General features: G+C 44.4%; 1 protein-coding gene across 4 annotated transcripts in view; it reads right to left on the bottom strand.

Annotated features, from left to right (window-relative positions):
* LOC132257863 (protein tiptop-like) overlaps positions 1–24,637 on the bottom strand; it is a 101,692-nt gene that overhangs the window by 7,751 nt on the left and 69,304 nt on the right. For all 4 annotated transcript variants that reach the window (XM_059754904.1, XM_059754906.1, XM_059754905.1 and 1 more), the window contains one exon: positions 3,385–3,634. In XM_059754904.1, the coding sequence (XP_059610887.1) occupies positions 3,385–3,634 (250 nt within the window). The remainder of the gene's footprint in view (positions 1–3,384; positions 3,635–24,637) is intronic.

Raw genomic sequence — 24,637 nt, 5'->3', positions numbered from 1 at the left:
AAAATTATGAAATTATGAATTTTCTCCCCGGGAAAAGACGATTTCCAGGCGGCACTCAATTGAAGGTCTTCATTCTAGGCTTGGTTTAGGGTTGCAACCGGAAGCATTATGGGTGAATAAGGAGCTTTCGTCTATAACATGCCCCGATTCTATAGTGAACTCTGTGCTTTTATTAAAAAAAAAAAGAAGAAGAAAGTTCATCTCTGCGGAGAGCAAGAAAATTTTAATCTCTCTCTGTGCAGGTAAGTTTATTCTCACATGCTTCACAATGCTAATTTTCAGCATAATGTGCTCAATGGAGAAATTTTCCATGCAATTATCGCCCTTCGCAGCTCTCATCGTGTCTCTCGGACTCCCGAAAAGTTCATGGATAAAAATTTCATGTCTCCAAAAGCGCTCGGAATTTAATAAGAAGAATTATCTCAATACTTCGAGGGCGATGAGCTTAGATAAAAAAAAATTTTTAGTTAATAATGCAAGAAGTGTGAAGGGCAAATGAGACGTCTTTGTTCAGTTTGGGGGGATGATGAAACTTTATCACCCCCTCCGAAACGCTCCATTCGTTTTAATGACTGATTGTGTGTGTGTGTTTTGGGTGGGATTGGGTATAATAGCGCTTTATTGACGGCATGAAGGATATAAATCAAGTAATATACCATGTCTCATTATTATTGTTTGCCATATATATGGCCGGGAGAGACATTGAATGGCGTGGCGTGTGCAGAAGGGAGACAGAAATGTGAAGAATATATTGGATGGAATAATATGGCCACTGAAAATGCGTCCGGAGTGAAAGCTTGGGCTGTCCCGCAAAAAGCTCTCCCGCCATGTGAGGGGGTGAGCGAGAGAATTATGTTTTATGACTCTGACCGCGCAAATAATACGAAAATATGGATTATGGAATTTATAGTTTGATGTCCGCGCGTTCCTCAACACCCCTCGTGGCGCGCTTTGGTGGTGGAAAATTTGAGTGCCACCCGAGTGAATTTATGCGATTAAATGTTTAGAAAACTATTCGCGTGTGATTGTTGTTTATGATTCTTTCGCACATCGCCAAACAGCGTGAGCGGCGTTGAGAAAAAAAGCCCGCGAATTCAACTCGTGGAATGTTCCCTCATGATGCACTTTTTGCTGGAGCTCCAGCGCGGATTTTCTCCCGCAAAAACCACCCCGAAAAGTGTCCATCATTTGGTGTATGTTCTCCCTCATTTCACCCTCGTCATCCACCCCACATAATGCATGGTAATGGATTTAGAGAGGGTCCTTTTTCCCTGTCGCGTGATTTTTTTCACTCCTGCACATCCTTCTTCATCATCCTGGCCACACACTCAAAACACCCCCATTCTTCCACCCCCAGCGGCTCGCGGCTGACACTCGGCGGAGAGCAAATGTGCTTGCTCTGAGTTTGCGGTTGATGGAAGCGCACCGCGACGATAAGAGCGGGTGAGTGCAGCAAAAAAGCGCCACCCCGAAACTCTTTGACAGAGTGAGTGAAGAGGCCCCACCGCTTTCACACTGCACCGCGCTGTCGCTAGGGGTGGACAATTGGGGAGCTTTGCGACTAATTCGCGAGCTTCGACTTGCAGCAAAAGCCGACGGCAAAGACTGCGAAGCACTGATTTCCCGGCAAAATAATTGTACTCTACGTTCGAGAAAGAGCTTTTGAATTTCATTTAAAAGTTGTGGCAACAAAAATTTTAGTTGAAACTTATTTAAAACAGGTTTTTCTGGTTGTTTTACAATTTTTTTTAAAATTAGTTTGAATTGTCAGAACAAAGCTACACCTTTTTCAATGTTATTCTCAAATATCGCACTTGAAGTGCGTCCTCACATCCAATACTGCCCTCTATCAACAAGTAGGCCCTTGACGTCCGCAACTCACCTGACGCCAAACCCAAAATCCGGTCCTTTGTCAGCCTCTCGGAAGTGAGCTTCTGTGATTCACACGCGCTGGTATTGTGCAATAAAGTCGCGCGGGGCGCATGAAGTGTGGTGAATTGAATGCAATTGGTTTGGGGTGTGATGCTTGAGAGTGTCATCTGGTTTGCCCACACTTTATGGCGCGCGCGAAAAATATCATGAAAAATTTATATGCCGCCCTCATGACGTTCGCGGTGACGGTCAGGAGTGAATGTTGAACGTGTGAAAGACACGCGGAGTGTTGTCCAATTTAGCGTGAATTGTTGACTTGACATGATATACATAACCGTGGAGAGATGGGGGAAAAGGACTCTCTACTTTGGCTAAATTTTCCGCGCTCTCGCGCTTTTTTTGACACCTGCAATTTGGGTGATTTGCGGGGGATTTGCTGGGGCGATTGAGCGCTTGCGGGGACTTTGGGGTCGGCGAGGGTTGCCGGGAAGGTGCGTCGGAGGGGTGGACAGATGACGTGTCTCATCTCAGCTGTAAATCCTCATCATAGTGATTTAGTGGTGAATATTGTGTCGTCTCACATCATGCTCTGAAGTGGCCCACAGCATGTGGATTCCCGTGCGGGGAATGTTGGATGAGACAGTGACTTGATCGATTGCCTGGCAGTTCTTGAAGAGTGGGCGGGCGGGCGCTGTGTCCCAGGGATGCGTAATTTAATGTATTCACACCAAATGACGGCTATAAATAACTAACTAACCGTGTCTGCTCCTCTGCGGTTTGGTCATCACACACATTGAGGCCGGCCAGTCAACAAATCCTCACCGAAATATCTGCGGCGGGGTGGGATTTTCCACCCACACGCCCTCGTGTGCGATGCATCGCACTTGATTGATGGCTCAATTGATGGATGGACGGATAAATAGCAATGAAATGATCGAACCAACATGATGGAGGAAAAATTGTATTGTCGATTGTCTATTGACAAGAGGAGTTTTATGAAATTAAATTCACTCCCGTTCTTCGTCAATCACTTTTTTGGGCCATTGCGGAAATTTTCATTTCACAATCCTTCCTCTCGTGTTCGCAGATCTGTAGGGTTTTTGGCCTTGAAATTGTAACCCTTAAATTCTCACTGTTCTGCCCGAAAAGTCGTAGGGTTTTAGCCATTATGCGAATGTCTTTAATGCATTTTCCCCTCGGATATGACTAACAGTGCGCTGAGTTATCTTTCTGCCCAATTCATTTTATTATTGCTAATTAACTACACACGGAACGATCGGTATTTTAATGCGCCCCAACCGAAGGTGGGTAAAAAATTGAAGCTCAACAGACAAGCGGTGGCAAAAAGTCGCCGAAACTCATTAACAGTTGATGAGTGGAGCGGAGAATTTGCAGACGTCCCGGGCCATCCCTCAGACATAAATCCCAGCGTTGGGGGTCCATAAATTATTTGCCACAATATATGCTCTGTATAATATAGAGATATCGAAATGTACAATTAATTTCACTTACCGCTCGACACTCGGGTCTTGTATGAGGGTAGCAGGTATGTTGTGCTCGACGTCATCGTGTGAATCAATCAAGTGCGGCGGAGGCTGCGGACTTGTGGGGGTGGTGGAATGATGCGATTCCGGATCTCGGAGCATTGTTGATGATGTTGTTGCTGGAGCACCCTCAAGAGATTGTGTTGATGATGGACTAGCTGACCCAGACGTTAATACATCTTTCTGTTCGGGACTTTCGAGAGCATCATCTCCTTCTTCTGTCGCCGCCACCGAGAAAGAGAGACAGGCAAAGTCACACTTTAGTGGAGGAGTATTATGTAAAATTCCTCTTTTTCTCCCCTTCATTCTTTGTGTTTCCGCAATTTTCCAGCGCGTGGAGAAATGGCGAAACAATTTCCAATTTGAGCCGCAAAAGTGGCGCATAAATTCTGATTAAAATATTGTGTGTCTGCATCAAGAATTTCCACCCTCTTCTGCTGAAGCTTCTCGCGCGCATCAACTATTACGCGTCTCTGGCGATGGTGCAGAAATCCTCCCTGAAGAGTGTGGGAAATCGTCAATCGATCGGACAGTTTCAGCTTTGTTGCCAAAAGCCATCTCAACGTCTCGCAAATACCGCGAATTTTCGCTATAGTTTCTTATCACTGTGACGATTCCTGGAATGCGAAGAGGCGGGGAGAGAGAGAGAGAGAGTGAGAGAGGACCAGGAAAAGAGCCGTCGAGGACGAGACAAAAGGACGCATTTGTCTGTCCATGACGCAGGAAATCGCACTGCGTCAAGTTGTGAAAAGAGGCTTCCTTCTCGCGATCAGATACCGCGCCGTGGCGTCTCTAATTAAAATTATCCCCTCCAGCTAATTATTCCCAACTACATGCCGTCATCCACCTTCTCAGCCATTATCGCGCGCCCTCCCGCCCGCCCTGGAACACGGGGTATGTGTGTGTGAAGTTGAGAGGCACAAAGTCGAGGAAGATTCTTTTCCTCCCGCGCTGCCATTCACTGTCCGATGGGGATGACGGCGAAAAACAAGCCCCGCCAGCACAAAGCGAGTATGATAAAAATTAATTAATAAATTATGTGTCGAGTTCCGTGAAAACATCGGATGATGTCACGGGCAAAAGCTGAAATTGAAGCTCAAAGCCTCAAAAGCTGCGATACAGATCTCTCTCTCTCGTCAGTCGCATCCCTTGAGATTGAACTGCAGAGACACACTTCCTTCTCATTTGTGCCTGCCTTCTCAATTTAAATTTCTAATTAAAATCCATCACCTTCGTGCTTTCTAAGTCACTTTTTAGTCAAGCTGATGACGCCTGTGGCAGGAATATTCGTTTGAGCACAAGACAGCCCACAAAGGCGAACATTCTACCACGTGAGATAAACAATTTTGTGAATGAGATGATTTCCTCACTGCCTTTTGTCTCTACGCTCCTCACGGGGGTGGCGAGGAGCCGCGGAGGAAGCGCAAATTGAATTTAATTTATTGATGTGAGCACGTGGGAGCACTTTTAAGGATGTTTGGGAATTGAAACTGAGAAGAACACTCAGAGAAAGTACTGCAGATTGAGCGTCTAAAGACGAATTTGGTGTGATTAAGCATCCAAATCAATGCGTAATTGCATTAGGTTTTAAGAAGACAGTAACATGAATGTATTTTTGTATTTGTTGTTGTTTCACGTGAATTTCTCTGAGTGAAACAAACCTCTTCAACTTCTTATTGTCTCCTTTTGCACGGAGAGTCAGAGGAAATTCCTCCGTGTCTTTTTGTCCTCTCTCACGGAGGACGAAATCATTGGCAGACATTTGGGTGCAATTTCGCGATTGTCGCATTTTGGGCGATGCCGAAGAAACAAGAGCCAATTTCCAATATTTGATCGTCTTATCAATAAACAGCAAGCTCCCTTCCTCCGCACCAAATGAGTTCGGTGTGTGTTTTCAGATGTCTGTCGCTGACGCTTTCCTTCATCAGCCCTTTTATCTCGCCCTCAGATCCAACCCCGCGTCTCGGCGTCAATGCACAGAACTTTGTGATTTCTGTCCTTCTTTTCTCCTTCTTTTCCTCGCGCAAAATTGCCATGAAATTGTGCAGCGTGTGTAATGAAAGCGGAGGACCCTAATGATGGAAAACACAGAGGACTAATCAAGATCCACCCCGCAAGTCGATCAATTGTCCACCCCTTTCAGCATCCCACCACGATCCCCACTGTCAACGCAAGTCACAACATTATCGGTCGAGTGGGGGTGGAAGTGATTTCGGCGCTGCCTTGGAAGAGCTTCGGAGACACGTTTCTGGGAAATTAGTATTTAAAGTTAATTGAGTTGAAAATTTTAATATATGGAAAAACATCAAATCAGAAACTCAATGGGCGCTCCATTGGTGCCAGTGCGCAATTTCGCCGAGATTGAATATGGCTGAGTGCCATTATATAAATTATCGCGATAAATAGATAAATGCGGAGCGGTGGAGATAAATTCCACTTTCTTCCCAGAGTGAATTGTGTGTGTCCGAGGCGAGAAAACCGTGCATTTATCTCCACCTTGATTCAACCGTGGCCATGAAGGATTTCCTCCCGCGGGAAAACCACCCACTCATCCATCGCCGGGCCATTTGTTTCCGCAAAACACCTAATCTCAATCCTCCGTCTTCCCTGTGCTGCGCTTGCCAAAAATCAGGACACACTGCAGCCGCATGTTGCGGCAGAAAAAGTCCATCAATTGCAACACTGCCATATCGCCGAAGTGAATCGCGGAGGAATGTGTCTTGGAGACAATATTCACGAGAGATATGTTTAATTAAAATTCTTATTTTATTTTTCTCATCTCCTCTTCGCTGCATTCGCCATACATTTGACTTTGCCAGGCTGGAGGGAATTTCATATGGTTGATGCGGTTATTGTCTTGAGTTGAATTGTTTTAAAAAGACTTGAATTATTCTGCATGCAGAAGGGAGAGACGCTCCCCTTCATGTACAAGACGCGAAACAATGGACCACATCCTTGTCACAGCATCTCAAGAGAGCGACAAGAGTCCACGAGCGTCCATATATCTCTGCGTGTCCCGAGGACATCTCACTCGCTGGACTCCCACCCCCTTTCGGGGACACACAGTCATACAATTTGGCTGGGAAAGACATTAGGGGCGAAATTAGAATTGATACGTGCGCTGCTGGATTCTTTTGCACGAGAAGCAATACATCTTTCTCCTGTCCGGGACCACCTTCTCATATGCCCGTAAATAGACACGCGGAGACGAGTGGAATTTCCCCAAGAGCGGGAGGCATTTTGAAGAGTGGTGTGTGTCCCCGTAAATGGTAATTCTGTACTTCACAGCAACTACATGCCATCGGTACAAGCGAATTCTCAATGTTCTCCAGCATGTTTTCCTCACTGAATTTCTCTATGTGTGCGCACACATTTCGACACTTGCACTCAGAGTGCCTCCAAGGAGTGCTCGCCAGGATGCAAAGATGACGATGACCATGATGCTGACGCCAAGGGGCGGGCAATGAGTCGCTCTCTCTCTCTCGCTCCGTCCCGTGGGGACATGCCACGGACGAGAGCGGAGACAATGAACAATAGGTACATAAATCAGTGTAATTAGTTTTCTTTTCGGGATGCAACTGAAATGCAACCAACCAGATCCAGATCATCCGTTGAGATTTGCAACCAATGGAGCCCCACAAAGATCAACTCACGTGGTCAGCGAACGTGCATGAGAAGAGAGAGGAGATGAGGAAGAGCCAAGATCGGCACACAAGTGCTGAACTTGAGGGAATTAGTCTCAGTGCTGGCTGTACTTGTTGATTTCACAGGTCAACCTTTCGTTTTCGAAAGAATCCTCCACTTTCTTCCAAGAATCGCTTGCGAAGAACCCCAAATGTCCCTCGAATTAGGGTCGAAAAAGGGGTTAAACTCCACTAATAATACTATCATCGTAATAATATTCACGATTTCCTCCTCGCACTTTAGCTTCTTTTCGCTCCGTTTTCGTCACACTGATCACGGAAGCTCCTTGAGATGCAGAAACTCCGTGCAGAGAGACGCAAAATGAGGCGAGAAGACTTTCGCTTTGCGATCTTACACACACCCGCATGGCACATCATCTTGGACATAAATAAAGTGCGACGAGGGCATTTAAGCGGAGCTGAAGAAGCCCAAAGTGAAAAAGTGTACGAACGTGGAAAGAAGGAGCAATAATAATACACAACATATTCCATTTTATTCATGCAATCAGGAAAGGAGTGACTACTATTGATGTGCTACGATTTTCATTGGCGTTCAAAACTGGCGATTGACTCTTGTGGAACATAACATTGAAGAGCACTGAATAACGAAGACCGCCTACCGTTCTTCTTCTTCATGATGATTCCCTTATAGCCTTTTTTCTTGCCTCTCTTCTTGCCTTTCTCATCGCCACAAAAGGCCACTCTTGTGTGTATGTATATGGATTGAATGCCCATAAGAGAGATCACACAGCACACGGCAGCAATGCCAATAAGTTGTACATTGCAAAAAATGTGCGCAACATACACACAATTATTTATTTTTAATAGCCCATCCACAGGTTGAGCCGAAGCGAGATGGCGAGAGCGACACGGGCAACAAGACAGGAATTCTTCTTGTGTCGTCTTTGGGAAGAGACGACACAACATGGAATTTTTCAGCAGCACGTTTGTTATAATCGAGTCCTTTTCGCCCAAGTGGCAATTTTCTATGCATCCCACTTCAGATCTATGCAGAATCCGTGCAATTCCAATCACTCGCAGATAATTCCATATTGTGTGTTACACATATTGCTGTCCACCAAAAAGCAAACAATACCCAACAAGATGCCACACAACAATGCAACCGGCTTCTTGCCCACCAGCCAATTACCAATCCACACGATCGCACAATAAAAGTGAGAATTTGCATTTCACGTGGACTCTTTTGTTGCCTCGGGCGCAGCTCACCATCTTCGGCCACTCTCAGCCTCCTCACACCTGAGGCTCAGCTCTGACTGAGGTGTGAAAGCTCAAAAGGAGGTCCAGGAAAAGCCGCTTTCTCACTTCTTTGCCATGAAAATGTGTAGCAGAGAAATGCTCAGCATGCATTCTGCGCCACTCCAAGTCGATTAGCGATTTATTCGGGTGACAAGGGGGAAATAATAGAGCCAAAATCTGTAAACTACTTTCTCTGGCAATTCCAAGACTTCTTGCACTATCTTAGCGTTAACTTCCAAGGAGATTACAAGATTCTGCGAAAGGATTCTGTGAAGGAATTCTGCTACAAATACACTAATAACTTTATTTATTAGGAAATCTCAGAAGTAAAACACTCTTTTAGCTAATAAGAAGATATTAATCAAACTTAAGACGCTGCAATTATTGTTTTATGTAGAAAATAATTATCAAAGCTCTGACAAGTAAATTATAATTAATCTTTCTCGATGGTTCAAAGAATTCCAAGATTGCAGATGGAAACACTTCCACTCCTAATACTGTATTGTACACCGCCTCGGACCATAATATCTGCCCCTTGTGAAGAAGTTGGGAAGGATGCAATAATCGGCAATCTTGTCGGCAATAGATGCAAAAGATACATATTTGCTGCCTTTCGCCGCGAGTGTCGGAGGGAAATTCTCACTCGAATTTCAATTGCTAATTTGATAGTTTTTGATGCAAGAAATGCCCATGTAGACGCCCTAAGACGCTGACTCGCGGCGCGGCCGTCGAATTATTGAATGGTTACATGACTTCAAACCTCGCATTGGTGATTGCCAGCGCGGGCAATATATAAAAAATATTTTCCATAAATACACCATCTGAAGAGTGGTGCGTGCAATTTATGTGTTTATCGAAACAATGCTATCAGAAAGCGAATACTTGGCGCGCGCGATTACCGAGAGAGCGCACAAGGAGGGAATTGCCAGGATGGAAAAGGCTCTCCGCCAAGAATTTCAAGTGTGTGTGAAGAGTGACATGTCACGACTTCACATTGGGACTCGCCTTCGTTCCTTCTTTTTTTTGCCATCTTCGCTCTCTCGCGAGCATTCTGCAGAACGCTGCGAGGAGACCTGCGATGTTGGGACAAAAATGCACATTATGTGCACAATAACATTGCATATATTGCATCTTGATCGAGTGACTTTCATCCTCGAGCCGTGAGTTCGACTCGCAGTGCACAATGGACTGCTTTCTGGGCGCAATCTGCTAATCTCACCCTCAGGAGCTCCTGAAAAATAAGTCACACAGATTATCCCCAGAGTCATTCAACCCCCGCGCGAGCGGACAGATAAATTCTGCAGTCGGTGTAATTAAATGCACAGCAAAAGCTCTGGTCCGATATCTTTTTTCTGGCGACAGAAGCCATCATTCTCGAATGGAGAGTGGCAAAAGATTACAGTTTGCAGACTCTGTCTCCGAGCCACAATAATCATAATAATAATGCTAACAATAACAATAACAGTAAAATATAGTGAAGAAACGATATTTTTGCGATTTTAGTTTGCTCCACTCGTTTTTTCTGCGCCAATGTTTGGCGGTCGCTTAAAATTCCGGCTCTTCTCTGCCATTGAGAAATTGGTATCTCTTGCATGTCTTCATTTTGGCCCCAAAAGCACTTCTTCGCAAGTTATTGCCTCGATAATTTGAATTTTAACTGCCGAATAAGGATGTGAATCTGAGAATTTGGCAAACGCTGACCAGAGTTGCAGCGCAGAGTGTCTGCAAATTATGGCTGAGCCGAAGCGCTGATGATCGCAAATGGCTAAATGACAAGACCTGCACTTGCAGCGAAATCCACCCACAGTGAGTCAGTAGCTGAGTTGCATCATTTATTTTGAACAACCATGTTTATTCCTTCACTAAATTTAACGGCCTTTCAGACGTCAATATTTATTCCATTTAAGCGCCAGAGAAGGCAAGCAATTCATCTCTCACGACTTGTACATTTAACAAACTCTCCACTGCTGATCCAAATAAATCTTCGTCACTTGACACACGCATTTCACACTGGGAAAATCATTTTCATTCCCTCTCCGCAGACTTGTATATAATTTTCCATTCTCCAAATTATAAATACTCCACTGATGCTTCCGATGATTGATAAATTGTCCCTCGTCCGACATTCTGGCCGTCGATCGCAATTTTCCAGAAGGAATTCGCGAGCACGCGCGCGCGAATTTCGCCGCGAGATTGATTCTGGAGCTGTGGCATAAACATTCGCGAGGTGTTTTGACAGGGCGATCCGCGCCACAATTTCAATGATCTCTCATTTACTGAATGTCTCACAGATATTCTCACTCTTGATATTGTTGAACACTCTGGCATTTTTGTTTATACAATAATTCAGTGGAAATAAATCGTTCAAGACGTGGCATTTTTTGCTCCCCATCTTCTTTTCCCGCCAAGAATCAGGCTCGAGCAGTGCTGAGAGTCGAAGAGGTTTAGGAACTTCCAGTGAGTCTTAATGTTCAACTTCCTTAACTCTGCAATTCAAAGAGATCTGATCCCTGTCTCCGCGGAAAAGGGTTACTTGTGAGTCATTGAGAAAAGAAGGGATTAAAATGCCTCCTCGTTGACTCTCACCTCGAGTCTCTGGAGTGATTTTGAGAAAATCTGTGCGCCTCACATTCTCAAGATCACACTTTGAGGCAGACAATATTTTGTTGTGTGCGAGAGGGTGAGGAAAAGGCGCCCAAACCATGTGAGATAACTAATGCTGAATGTTTATTCGAAAATTAATTGTTTATCCCATAAATTGTTATTAGAGAGTGATATATGAAAGACATGACGGCGTTAAGGAAAAAGTAAATAAACCATTTCGCTCAATATAAAATAATTTATTAAATTTACATACTGTGTGACTTTGTAGTTTCAAAATAATGTGACGCTCCTCAGAAACATGTTTTTGCCTCTTGACAAAAGCACAATTAAGGGGTGGAATGTCGAGGGTTTTTTCTCTCTCTCTCTCTCTCTCTGTCTCTGGAACGGAAGTGCCCTGGAGGAAATTTGTGACAATGACATGTCTGGGTTTGATCGATAAATTTGGCGAGCGAGAGAAGTGCAATTTTCGGGGGTACTCGAGTCAGACTAATTTCTAGGGCAATTATGCGCCAAAAAATTGCAACACTTCCGCAGAGAGGCGCAATCTCGAGACAATTTCCTGTATGCTCGCCACGCTCAGAGAAAGGAAAACCGTTTCGCCTGACGATGAGTTTGGCCAACAGCTTCCTCAACAGGTCATGATTAATGATTTGTGCTGAATAATTATATAGATGCATTTGAGTGGAGTGTCAGTTATTAATACACACGTTTATGGTAATTCATTGGAGGACACGACACGATTAAATATCGCGCAAAGACGTAGGAGGAAGTTGAATGATCAGATGCAGTGCTAAGATGAATCCCGCGAGCGCGCGCGCGCGCGAGAGGGAGAAATAATAATAAAGATCGTGAATATACGGCAATTTGCTATCATTAAATTGCAGCCATATTTTTTCCTCGCAGCCACAGCACTTGAATGTGATCATTCACCTGGCCGATCATTGAAATTATGATCTCCACTCATATTTACGATTGAATTACCCGTTCTGCAACTCGCGAGAGCTTCGCAAAAGCACGCGGAGAAATGTGTTAATACCAGTGCATGAAAATGCTATTTTATTTTAAATAGCGCACTCGGGCGGCCGAAGGGGAGAGCTCCCGATGAGGCCAACACCTTGTGCGCCTCTGAGTTTGTTTTGTGGCTACATTGCTTGCCAATTACAGTGATTTATTGCCACAAGAGCGCTGTGAAAAGCTCCGCGAGACGAGACGGAGGGACACTTCAACCCGAAGATCTCCCACATGATCATCCCGGAGTCAAAGTTGGTCGCTTGTCGCCGTCTTGCTCTCTTTCCAAGGGGGAGAGAATATGAGCAGAATCTTAAATCACTCTTTTGAGTCTGTTTTACTTCGAATCCTTCAAACACAAGTGAGCCATGTGAGTAGATTTAGGCCAAAACAGCATTTTCCTCATCTCAAACACCATTCTGGCCACAATAACTCCCCCTTGTCCGCACTCGTGATGGAGTTTTGATTGATATTTCGCTGAATACAAAGCTCTGAGTTTCGAAATCTCAACGGTCGACTTCATGCTGGCAACCTGAGCGTAAAATGGATGATGTGCCACTCTTTTTAGCGTTTCTTGTTCCACCAACATTTTATTGAACACTAGATCGGCTGCATTTGCACAAACTGCCACATTGTTGCTGCGCGGAGTTGTTGTATATGGTATCAAGAACATGATTCAAACTCACTCATTAGTTGTTTTCAATATATCGTATAAATAAAATCGCATTTAGCGCTTCTAATGCGAAGAGCCATCGTGCTTTGGCCGTTTTTCCGCGCGAGGAGGCAAAATTCAAAACATGCTCCGAGATGATCGGATTGTCGTTCTCTCGGCTGTCTTATTGCCTCGGCAGCGCGATGCTCGCTTATGTGTTTATCATTATGAGTGGTGCGGATGGAGAATTTATTGGCGACTGGCGGAGATTGAGGGACTGCTTCGTGGCGCGCGCTGGATCATGGGATGTGATCAATTTTTGCAATAATTAAAAGGAATGGGGGGGATAAAAAGATGGGTGATGCTGCGCGTCCAATGGGCACAGATTATTGGGTGAATGCTTTGAAAAATAATGAGTTTAGCGCAATAATTAATACCAACTGTCCATGAGACGATGGAAAATATTGCCCCGCACTAACCCCATAAATTGCCTTACACCTCTAGGGAAGAAGATTGAAGGCAGAACCAGAGACATAAATCGTCAAAGTATGTGTCTGTTGTCTTTCTCCATCTTGGCCGGCTCTCTCGTGCTCTTTTTTTCGGCATCAAACCATTTTTCGTATTTATTTTACATTTATCACTGCTGCGATGATTCTCTCTCCTCTTTCCCACCGGCTTTTCCCGCCATCATCGATTGGCCCCTGCGAGAACACCTGAGAATCAAGACTGGACAATCTTGATGGCTGAAGGTATTTTTGTTGTGCCTGTTGCTTGATAAATTCCCACCTCTTTCGCCTCGCGATCATCTGCCTTCACAATTTACCTCCGCTTCAGCGTCAAATGATTTATTTGTTAGTGTTCTCAGCGGCGCATTTTTCTCCTCCTCAATATTATTATTATTATTGTTTCTCCCTCTATCTCACCAATATATTAATTTTATTTGTCCGTTTCTTTTCTAATTCTCTCAATCACCTTATATATCGACTCTGTCAGTCTATAATTCTTTCGCTTCCAACCACTCTTCTCGCATTGATTCTGCGGCCAAGATTCGCTTTTCACGAAAAGGAGATACACGCAGAGGAAGCAGCACTTCGTCCAACTTCCACCGTGGATTCGCGAGTCCGCGCATTTCTCCGAGTGCACATTTATACGAAATATTTGCGATTCCATTCCTCTGCGATTTCGCCCCATATCGTCTCAATCATATATCACTGATGAGGAGATTCTTAACTCCAGCGCGCCTTTTTGCAGCCCTCGAGAGTCCGTGGCATAGAAAATGCATTTAATCGCCAATACATATTCATGTTTGGCTCGGGAATCTCGGTGAGCGGGCAAAATATCTGCATCTCGCGGTCCATAGTGCCACCCTTTTGCCTCCACGTCACTCGTGGGGCTGATTTATGGCCCATTGTCTTTCATTTCGGCATATATCTCTCTCTCACTTCGAAAAACTCTTGTAGTACACACATATTTTCGGGGAGACTCGCCTTTTGTAAATAATCCCCAAAAAGCAACGGGTGAGCAACTTTTGTGCAGTTGCGCTGCGATGATGGTGAGTTTGGTGGCTTTTTGCTGAAGGTATTTATGCGCTTCTTTTCTCTTGCACACTATGGCCAACCCTTCACTATTATTCTCATTTGCCCATAAGTTTCCATCTCCCCGATTCGACCGTGAAATTCTCCCGCTTCACTCACACGGACTCTCAATGTGGGATGCAAAGGAGAAGAGACAAACTGCCATCGACACAGTCAGGAAAATAGATTTTTTCTCAGGGAGAAAAATTTGGCAGTAGTTTTAGAAAGAAGAAACAATCTTGAAGTAAAAAACAGCCTTCTTGGAATACTTAAAATAATTTGTATCCAAATTATCTTCAATTGAGATCCTTTAGACGAGAATCATGACTGACTGATTTTGATGATAATTTGGCGCGACAATCAGAAACCCTTGATTTTACGCAAAAATTGACACCAGATGTCACTACTAGGCGCATTTAATCTTGTTAAAATCGCAGTTTTTCATCGAAAATCAATGTAAATTGTTTTTAACCGGCTAGAAAAGTCTTTTTTGTAAGACATTCGCCATTTTCCGAAGCGTGTGCTTTACGAAAATGTGCTCAAAGTTGCTCTTCCTTCCCTCTTTGATAAGAACTCCGAGCTTCTGGTTTATCCGAGTGCACAAATGCCTCTTGCTCGGGTATAAATTCTGTGCGAAGCAAAGTGGATGGCCATTGAAATACCCAACTTCACCCTGTCTTTGGTGCTATTTTGTAAATGTACATAGTCTGTTTTCTGGTCAATTCCAACGAACAAGTGGACGGCCAGATCCACAGGAGATACGATATTGTTTTATATAAATAAAGCTCTTTCTCTCTCTCTCGCCTTCCCTTCAAACGTGAATTATGTCAATACTTAGTAAATATCTGGTGAAGATTTATTCCCCAGATCGATTTTTAACGTATTGATGGCAGAAGAAGGACTCCGTCTGAGGGTATAAATCAGGAGGTGGCTCCAAATTTATTTTCTCCACATCAGTTGGGGAGCAAGTTGGGTGGGAAAAAAGCCAAATGTGGGGCAGATGGACAAAAAAGTGTGGCCACAATCTCAATTGATCTGCTTTCTGACACATTTTCCAAATGCAAATTAATATCCACATCTCTCTTCGGTGGATTTCCACCGAAGATTTCACTCTGCGGACAAGGAGAGTGTATTGGAACACAAAAACCCTTTATAGAATGTTTTATTTCCATTGAAATTCACTCGATAGCATCTTAACATGACTACATGGACATGTCCACTCCTCTGGAGACAGATTTAATTCCACTCTTCTCTGCCCCGTTCGCTCTGCCACACGAGGAATCTGCATGAGATGCTCGATATAAGACATGCTGCAGGAGTTGATCAATATCAATTGAGGCCTTTGGGTGATTATATGGAAATATCGAGGCGGTAAAGTGGGAGATTTTTGAAAGCTCACACAACACTTCAATTGATGAGAATCCACACATACACACACACTCGAGATTGCATCAATATTTCCCCAGCAATAACATGAAAAATGCCCCCGAAGACCATCTTGAATATGTGCGGTGAATTTAGCGGAAATGACGGAGGGTCTGGCGAGGCCGAAGATTTATTTGAGTGCTTCATCCTCCCAGAGTCGATATATTTGTCTCACAGACACAATCCACGATTATCCTTCAAATGAGCCGGCGAGGCGTTTGGGGGCGGGCGGCCAGAAGAATAAATCCTGCCAATATCCTCCTCCAGCTCAGGCGAGAGAGTGGCAATGATGGCCGAGTCTTAGTGCATAAATCCAAACTTGTTGGAGAGTTGAGTGTTCTTAAAAGAAAATTTATTAATCCCAAACTACTAAATGCTCAAACTTGTTCACAAATCTCCCGTGAACGAGGCATGAAATGTTTATTTGCGTCACTGTCGTCCAGGGTCGCCTCTCGAGGCGTAGAAAAGGCACCAAGGAGGAGATGGCATGGCAAATAAGTCTGTTAACCTCTTCCGACACTTCTGCCAATTGTAATTTGTCTAATCCAAGTGCTCTTAGCTTTAAATAACACATGATATTGAAGAGTGACAAAAAATTATGTTAATCAGTCAAAAACAACATTGCGGAAATTAGTTTAGGAAATTTCCAGTTGAAGAATTCACTTAAACGATGAAAGAAATTGAGATTTGTTGGAAAATATCTCCCCCTTGGCGCAGAGGGGACAATTGGCACAAGATCTGCACCACTCACGGTGTGGCAGAGTCACGATATTGCTCTCGATCGAGGGATCTCGGTGGAATGTGCCGAGGAGGAGACAAGTTCCTAATTTATAGCAAGAAGTTGCAAGAGAGCCACACTTGAGATTGGAAACTGCTCAGATTATGCGCTGATGATGTTTCACATGTTTGCACTTTGGGGCGAAATGAGCACCCCTGATCGGACGCGAAAATTAACTTGCAATCCTTGAGGCGCACCCTTGGCAGGACGAAAAATTGTGATGACTTCATCTCAGCCAGTGTGTGGCGAGAATGTGTGGACGGGGAATGAGATGGGAAAAGTTTTTCCTTTTCGCATTTGATATTTTTATCGAAAAGTTTCTACATTCATCCCACACCTTGGTGGCCACCAGTGTCATCATCTTGCTGGGGACGAGACCCCACAAAACGTACAAGATGTTGACTTTAATCACGTTCATCGCAAGATGCTTTTCTTTGGTCAGCATTTAATTAGGAGTCAGTTCAGGGTAGATTGCTTTCGTAAATATACCCAACGTGTGCTTTTCATTGCTGCTGCTGCTATTTCATCTCCGCTCTCCCTGGAGGGGGTGGTGATCTGGACAGTGGGTGGGAGAGTGCTTCAGATGATGTGGAAATGCGCCAAGATAAATTCCTCTCCATGTGGGGGGTTGTCTTTCATCCCTTCAATCGTCTCAATTGGCACTGCCGACAGGGGAAACTTTCTCCCATCTTGTCGCGATGAGAGGAATTTTTGCGCTCCACCGTCAGGGCACAAATGAGAGGTCATTAGTGTGCGCCAGGGTGTGAGGTCAGGGGTCCATCACGCTCGTGCTTTGACGATGTGATCGGCTTCTTTGATGAGCTCCGCCAGACCCAAAGATTTAGTCAGATTCCCCTCGAAGTCAGGCCAGGGGTGGGAATTTAAATCCACCCCGGCGATGCGGAGCTCGAGCATCTGCCTGCGGGGCTAATTCGTATTTATCAAGAGTGGCATCCCTAATTTGTTTCGTCACCACAGCGAATGGAACGGACCCCGACCACCCAGGTTATCCCCATTGTGTCATATCTGCTCGGCACTCTGATGAAACTATTTATTTTGATGACGTTCATTTGTCCTCCCGCCCCCATTCATATTCCAATACATGGCGTCTTCATTGCCGCATGTGCTCTCTCGTCGCCTTTGTCCTCCTTCTTTCCAGCGAAGGAGTCGCAAAACTTCTCTCATCATCAGCACAGTGTCTCAAGACGGACCCAATTTTCGATGGATGGCTGCAAAATTGTTGTCAGTGTTTTATGTCTTCATCCTCTTGTCTCCTTTCGTCATTTGGCGTCCGAGCGAACCTTTCCTGTTTCATCAAACTACTGCCGCTCAACTTCCAACTATTATTGCGCAACACACCCCCTCGGGAGACTTTCCTCCGTCTATCCATCTACTTGCGTATTAGTTTGATGCTCCTGATGAAACATTTCAAACTTTCCTCAGCTCTATTAGAACGTCACAAATGTCACATAAGCTTAATATTGTGGGATTGAATGCTTCATGGCCTCGAGGGATGAGGCGCAGTCCATCTTCGATGGCCAACTTGATGGCTCTTGGGAGGAATGTGGCAGCGAAGAAATGAGTTTTTTCGCTGTTGATCACGCAGTGCTAGAAATGACCCACTTTCCTCCAACTCACACAATTTACACTGGTTGCGAGGGGCGAAATCGGGCTGAGGCCCGATCTCGGGAGTCCCTAATCATCCCACCTTGTGAAGTGGGACAAGGACTTATGAGTGTACTGCAATCCCCTTTGAAACTGGCTAAAATCATTCATGAGCGACTGCGGCTGGTGAGGGAAACTTGAGAACAATTAATTGACAAGCTGTCAGGATGAACCTTCAGACTTATCACTGCAAGATCTGCATTCTGATGCCTCATCATTTGTCACCGGGTGGAATCGAGGGGATGGCTGATGAAGGGTGTGAATCCCATTCGCCCCTTTCACTCAACTTTTGAATAGAGATCATCAGGATTCATGAGCATTTTCCTCCGTAATCTTGACATGCATCAATCATTGTGGGGAGTCTTAATAATAAAATGATGATTTCGTTATCAATTAATTCTCCTGTTCTTGACATACCCCTGCCATTTCGTCATCATTCGCTGTGTGTGTGTGTGTGTGTGTGTGCGTCTGACACCCCAAAAACCACAGAGCGCGGCGGATGGGGTGCACCCTTTTCTGTGGCATTGTTAGACAACAGCATTATATTCTTGTCTCGCCATTTAGCACGTTGCGGAGAATGCAAGGAAGGAAGCAAAATGCCACGGCGGAAAAATTGTGTACGACTGTCTGGTCGTGACGAAAAGCGACTGATTGAAACAACTGATTCAGATGTCACTCACACAGCTTCTCTCTCAATCTCGTCTCTCGGAGCCCTTTTTGTGGCCTCACACTTCTTCGAGAAGCCTTGGGGAAGGATTGCCGTACAAACATATTACATTTTAGCAGACAATAAACTTGTCAATGTCAGGAATTCTGTCACTCATCCTGAGTGTCTCCTCGCCTCTTCACTCATCGTCAAATCGAGCGCTCGCGCCCCAGGTCTGTGGAGTCAGAGGAAATGCGCGGGAAATTGATTGGGACTCACTTAAAACAGCCCTGAGAGGATTGATGGCGGTGGTGAAAGCCAGATGGAATTTCCAGACTGCGAGGCGGAAAAAATTACACACTCTCACATCCACTTACATCCCAAGGAGCTTCCATCGTCTTGTATTCCATCGTCAATTCCCCACATCTTTACATTTTCTCAGGGGTTTGGGTCTCGCCGAGAGAGAGCGAGACTCCCAAGCAAAACGCCAACGAGCTCTTTACAAATGATACCAACTTGTTGAGCGCTTGCCTTCTTCATTCTCTATTCTTTTGCCCCCGCTCCTTCGCCGTTTTTGCGTCTATTTCGTAAACGGATTTTTCTACGGATTTTTTTTTCCACCCACCCTCGCATCACCCTTCAACCTTTGGCCTCCTCTTGGCCCCGAGTGGGGAAAGGGATGAAAAACCTGGCAGAGAAAACACTCCTCGACTTCTCTTGGGGAGACGTTGGCATGTGAGGGTGTTTGCGGAAGTGTGACCTCTGCGCCTGAGGAAGAGGCGAGGGAAAAGGGGTTGAAGAATATACACTCACAGAAGCATCTAAAAACCAACTGCCGCTCACCCCAATGAATATCAAAAGACGCAGCGACTTCTGATTAAGACGGTCAGCTGAGGAAACAGAGTTGAACGCGCTATAGATGAACATAATAGTAATTTTCACTAAATTCGTCCATTCGGATTTTTTTTTGTATTTCCCGATGCAGGGAAAAAATAGAGGACGAGAGATAAATTATTACTTCACAGATAAAACCACACACATGCCATGCTTAACTGCATTTTCACCACCCCCAAATTATCCCTTCATTTGCTTGCGGTTCCCAATAGTTGAGCGCAAAAAAGGTGATTGACAGTGAGAAATTGTTTGCCTTTTTACTGCATTCTGCATTTCAAACCATGAGTGCAACACTACAAAAAATTCCGCGGCACTCGGCGCAAAAAAACACAGTGATAGTAATTGGGTGCATACGAAAAAAGCCACCCCCACAAAGCGTGGTAATATTTAATAATAAATTAGTCATTTTCACCCTGGAGGAGAAAAAACACACCACAATTGTGATGAAATGCATGAATTTTGTATTAATCTTCACTCGATTTTTTTTTCACAGCATCATACTTTCAAGGAGGAATTTCCGCCCTCGCCCTTTTTGCCAAGCTTTTCAGCCAAATGCGAAAGAGTTGTCGCGCATTTGATGCCTTATCGCAATTGCTCATCGGCGTCCAAGTGAGACGTGGTCTCGTGAGAGCACAACAAAAAGAGCCTCTCTGCCAATCCATCTGCTTTTGTGCTGTGATTTCAATCATATCAGATTGACAGTTTGTCAGAAAACTTTTGTGTTTTATAGCGATGGACTCTTTGTCATTTTCTCCCGCGCAAAGATGGCCCATTTGTGTTTTGCCGACAGCCCGTCACGAGTCGGGAAATGTGTATGTATGTTTTAGTCCAAAGGGAAGAAAATTGCGCATCTTTTTCGCAGTAAATTTGTCAATCAGAATCATCAGAATCCCTTGGAATTCAGCACATATAATAGGCTCTATTTTACAATATGATTAGTCAAAATGTTGTAATTCAAGCATTCTTTCCACTGAAATGTCTGGCGAAACGTCTGTTCCACATTGAATCCCATCGAATGCTAACTGAAGTTAGCAAACCTCATCTAAATTGGTGGGAAATCAGATGTAGAATTGAGCGGCGATCGTGTCCCCTTGACGTGAACGTGACACATCTCCACAGCACTCCCATATCGTCCCATTCCGTGTGGCATTTCACAAAAAGGCGCGATGGATGAATTTACACGTGGAAATCACTCATGTCCACTTCAAGTCCATTTTCGACACTAATCATCCATCTATCTTGTATTCCCCGCGCGCGCTCTCTTCGGTCAGACGGGCGAGAGAATAATTGTTTGGTGAGTGAATTGATGGATAAATTGTAAATTGAAGATTAATTGTTTCACCATTGATTTTACCTGGAAAGTTGGTGCTGAGTGAGCAGCACAAGAGGTGAATTAATCAAAAGTGGCTGAACACACCGGACTTTTCATGCTGACAAGACAATACCAACATTAGAGTTATTTTTATTGCCATGACTTGTGGACTTTGAATAAAAATAACAATAAATTGTTGAATTGACGGAATTTCTCTTCTCACTCTGATTGATTGATGGGCGCTCAATGGAAAAACTCGCAACAGCTTCGCTGTGCTTTGTGTGCGGATCAATTAAATATTGGGAAATTAATTTTGCCCAGGGGAAAAAATAGCTTCTGCAAGCAGTTTCTATTTGATGAGCACACACAAGGGATCGAGTTTGTGCGTTGACAATGGACGAGACAAACACTTGATCTGCCCGAGCTGCCTTCAATCGCTTGATGGATTCTGGGTGTCTCGGCGTGGATGGATTTCCAGGTATTGACGCGGCGATTTGACGGTTGATGACCATGTGAGGAGAGGAAAAAACAAGTCCGGCGCGAGGGGAGAGTGAATCGGAAGGCACACAGACAGAAGCCGCACCGAAAACCCATCAACTCGGACAGATATCGAATTACCACCCAGAAATTCATCAAATTCACGCCACAAGACGAAATCCATCCAGACTGACACAAATTCATCATGAAAAGTGCAGCCGGAAGGACTGAGGCCACGGACCTGCCAGGAATGTGTCCTTGGTGTCACATTTCTGGACATTACAATAATTAAAACTGAGAAATTCACTGCCTTTTTCACTGTTTTACACACCATTGTTCGTGTCATATTGAACAGAATACGTTAAATATTCCCTTCATTCTTTTGCTGTGTGATTTTTCCTAAGTGTGGAAAGCGTGGGGGTTGAAGTGACCACAGATCATACATTTCTGCAAATTACAATTGCAAAGCGAGAATAGAGCAGAGCCCAATTGGACGATGTTCTCTTGCATAGATGCAATCGAGGTGTGCGAATGTGATTTGTGTCGTCTGCCCGTCATCATCATCATTATCGCAAAATGATTATGATAATTCCATGTTCGCGCGAGGTCAATTCGGGGCCACCGGCATTAGTCACTCAATATGTAGTGTCCGGAATATTCCCGTGCGGTGTTGCACTCTCCCCAAGCTGGGCGATAGCACAGCGGCCACGAAACCCCCGAAATGTGCGCGCGAGTGTGTGTGTGTGTGTGTAGGGGAGGTGTGGGCAGGGTGGCTGGGGCTTTTGTGAAATCACACCGTGAATCAAAATGCATCGGCTCTGACATCCCTCATGTTTAAATGGATGTAGATTAAACATGATTTGTGGAGTTTTGTGAAATTACCGTACACCATGATGCGGTTTGATAAACATGATTCGTAACAACCAGAGGGCTGTCATCGCGTGACGTCATGAAAATTGTCATCCCTCCAGCGCGCTCCGTGCATTTGCATTCACATGTGGGCAGTCGGAGAGATGTGGCCTGAGCGAGAGCATCATTCATCCATTCAAATGCTTTTCAAAATTATCACCACAGGGAATGGGGTGGCTTTTCAGGGTTGGACGGCGAGAGGGTTTTGGTGGAGGGTGGGCCGGAGAGCGAGAGCAGAGAGGAATGTGCAATTGTGGACGGCAAAAGTTGCGCCCAACCCCATCCCTGTCGGCCAGAGTAATCCGGGGGATGATATATGTGACAATCAACAATTAGGTTTCAACTCTGTCACATGCAGTGAAATGATGCAATTTAAAAAGTCATATTTATTTCCAAATTACTGCAAAATTTTGCAAAATTAGCGCTTTGATTGACTTATTAAATTAAATAATTCAATGTTGACATGGACACAAGGGGATGAGACCAGGCAGATATGCCAATGCCTATGCCATTGTTCCCGAAAATGGGTTGAAAAACTTCTCCATACCCTTGACAACAGAGTTTATAGAGCTGTTTTTGCGCTATATTATGTTTAATTTGGCAATTCCTATTTATTCAGCATTGATGGTAATTGACAAACAGAATATTTTGTCTACATCACTCCCTCGTCCAATCAGGCCGCCCCCGCTCTCCCCTAACCATCTCTCTCGCTCTCTGTGGCTGTTAAAAACTTTTTGATAAACATTCATGTGTGGCAGAATAATTCTTTCCCGTGCTGCACAAATTAATTTCTCTGAATAGACCTAATTAATTTGCCAAATTAATTCGCCGATGTGTGTGGAAAATGATATAATTATTTTTTTACGCCATTCAATACCGATGATGGACATGAGGGCATTTTTTGCACTGCCAACACTTTTGGCAAGAGGATCATTTGAAACACAGTATTTACATAAACTCACTCGCTTGCATTTAAATGTCAGGCTGTTGTTGAAAAAAAAAAGACAGTGACGTGATGGGAAAGCCCTCAACTTTGAGAGGAACATAAATTTTGGTCGTTTCTCTTTTACCTGGAGTGATCTTGCAATTGTGGTGCGCGCGCGCAAATGGCCATCAATAAAAGAGACACTCACCTGGAAAGACAGAAAAAATGGCTATTAAAATGAGGTCAATTGTCGCCGAGGCGATGCTTTATCGGATGAATTATTGACATGGCGGAGTGATAAAATGAGTGATCGGTATAAAATGTGATCCGCGAGGCATCCCTGACATTTGGGATCGCGAAGGGTGTGATTGATTTATCGTCAAAATTTCTGCATTGTATTATTCATTGATTGGTGGATCATCATAAATCAGTGAAATTTATATCATCATTCCATAAATTTTAACACCGAAAACGATCACCGTCAGAGGGACTATATAATCAACCCACACGAAAATCCCAACTGAAGAGCATCATCATCGTCAGTTTTACGATCACTTCCAATTCTTCTGGTGCCTTTTTTGCGCTCTGTGGGCTTTTCACCTCTTTCACCGCCGCGATCGCGCTGCATTAATCCACCCACAAGTCACGGTATGATCGCACTTGATCACCGCGAGCGGACTTCTTAGGAAGCGTCGGGATGCGGAGATTCCTCGGCGCAAGATTGTGGCACAGCGAGAGATTTCTCCGCGCAAATTTTCATTTCTCAATAAATATCCGTCACTTATTAACTTGTTTCCATCTCGCACTGACTTTTATTGGTCATCGCAGCACGAAAGTGATTGCACCAGAGTGAGATCATGGGCCTTTGGCGGGCGCTGCACTCTCTGTGTGTGCCCACTTTGCACTGCAAAAGGACCCTCTCAGTCACATCCGCTTAAAGCATTTCGTCAGGCAACAATCACATCTTGATCTCTATTCATCAGCACGGCGATTTCTATTCATCTAATTTCGCTGTGCGGCTAATTTTAGCGGAGAGCGCGGCTCTTGGAATTTCCATAATTCAGAGACGCGCGCTCTATCTGGTCGCGTTAGAAAAAAAAGGTGCCTTGAATTTTTCTCTCAATATATGATTGCCTTTCCGATTTTATTCCCATCACACACGAAATTGCCATAAATTATCTGTGGTGCTCTTTTTTCCTCACCCCGAGACTATTTTATGAATAAAAATGTCAGAAATCTACCTCCAGAAATCTCTCAGCATCAAACGGATCTGTTGGAAAGTGTGTGCAATTCGCTCTTTTGAATTCGAAACGGAATGAGTGAATGATCTATAGTGACAAGATGTTTTATGAGGCGACTGACTTTGCCGTGTTGCCGGGGCATCTCAGATGCCACTCCATCCACTGAAAATA

Source organism: Phlebotomus argentipes, unplaced genomic scaffold, assembly GCF_947086385.1.
Source record: "Phlebotomus argentipes unplaced genomic scaffold, Phlebotomus argentipes genome assembly scaffold_4, whole genome shotgun sequence".
Lineage (NCBI taxonomy): Eukaryota > Metazoa > Arthropoda > Insecta > Diptera > Psychodidae > Phlebotomus > Phlebotomus argentipes.
This window is presented reverse-complemented; position numbering and strand designations above follow the sequence as displayed.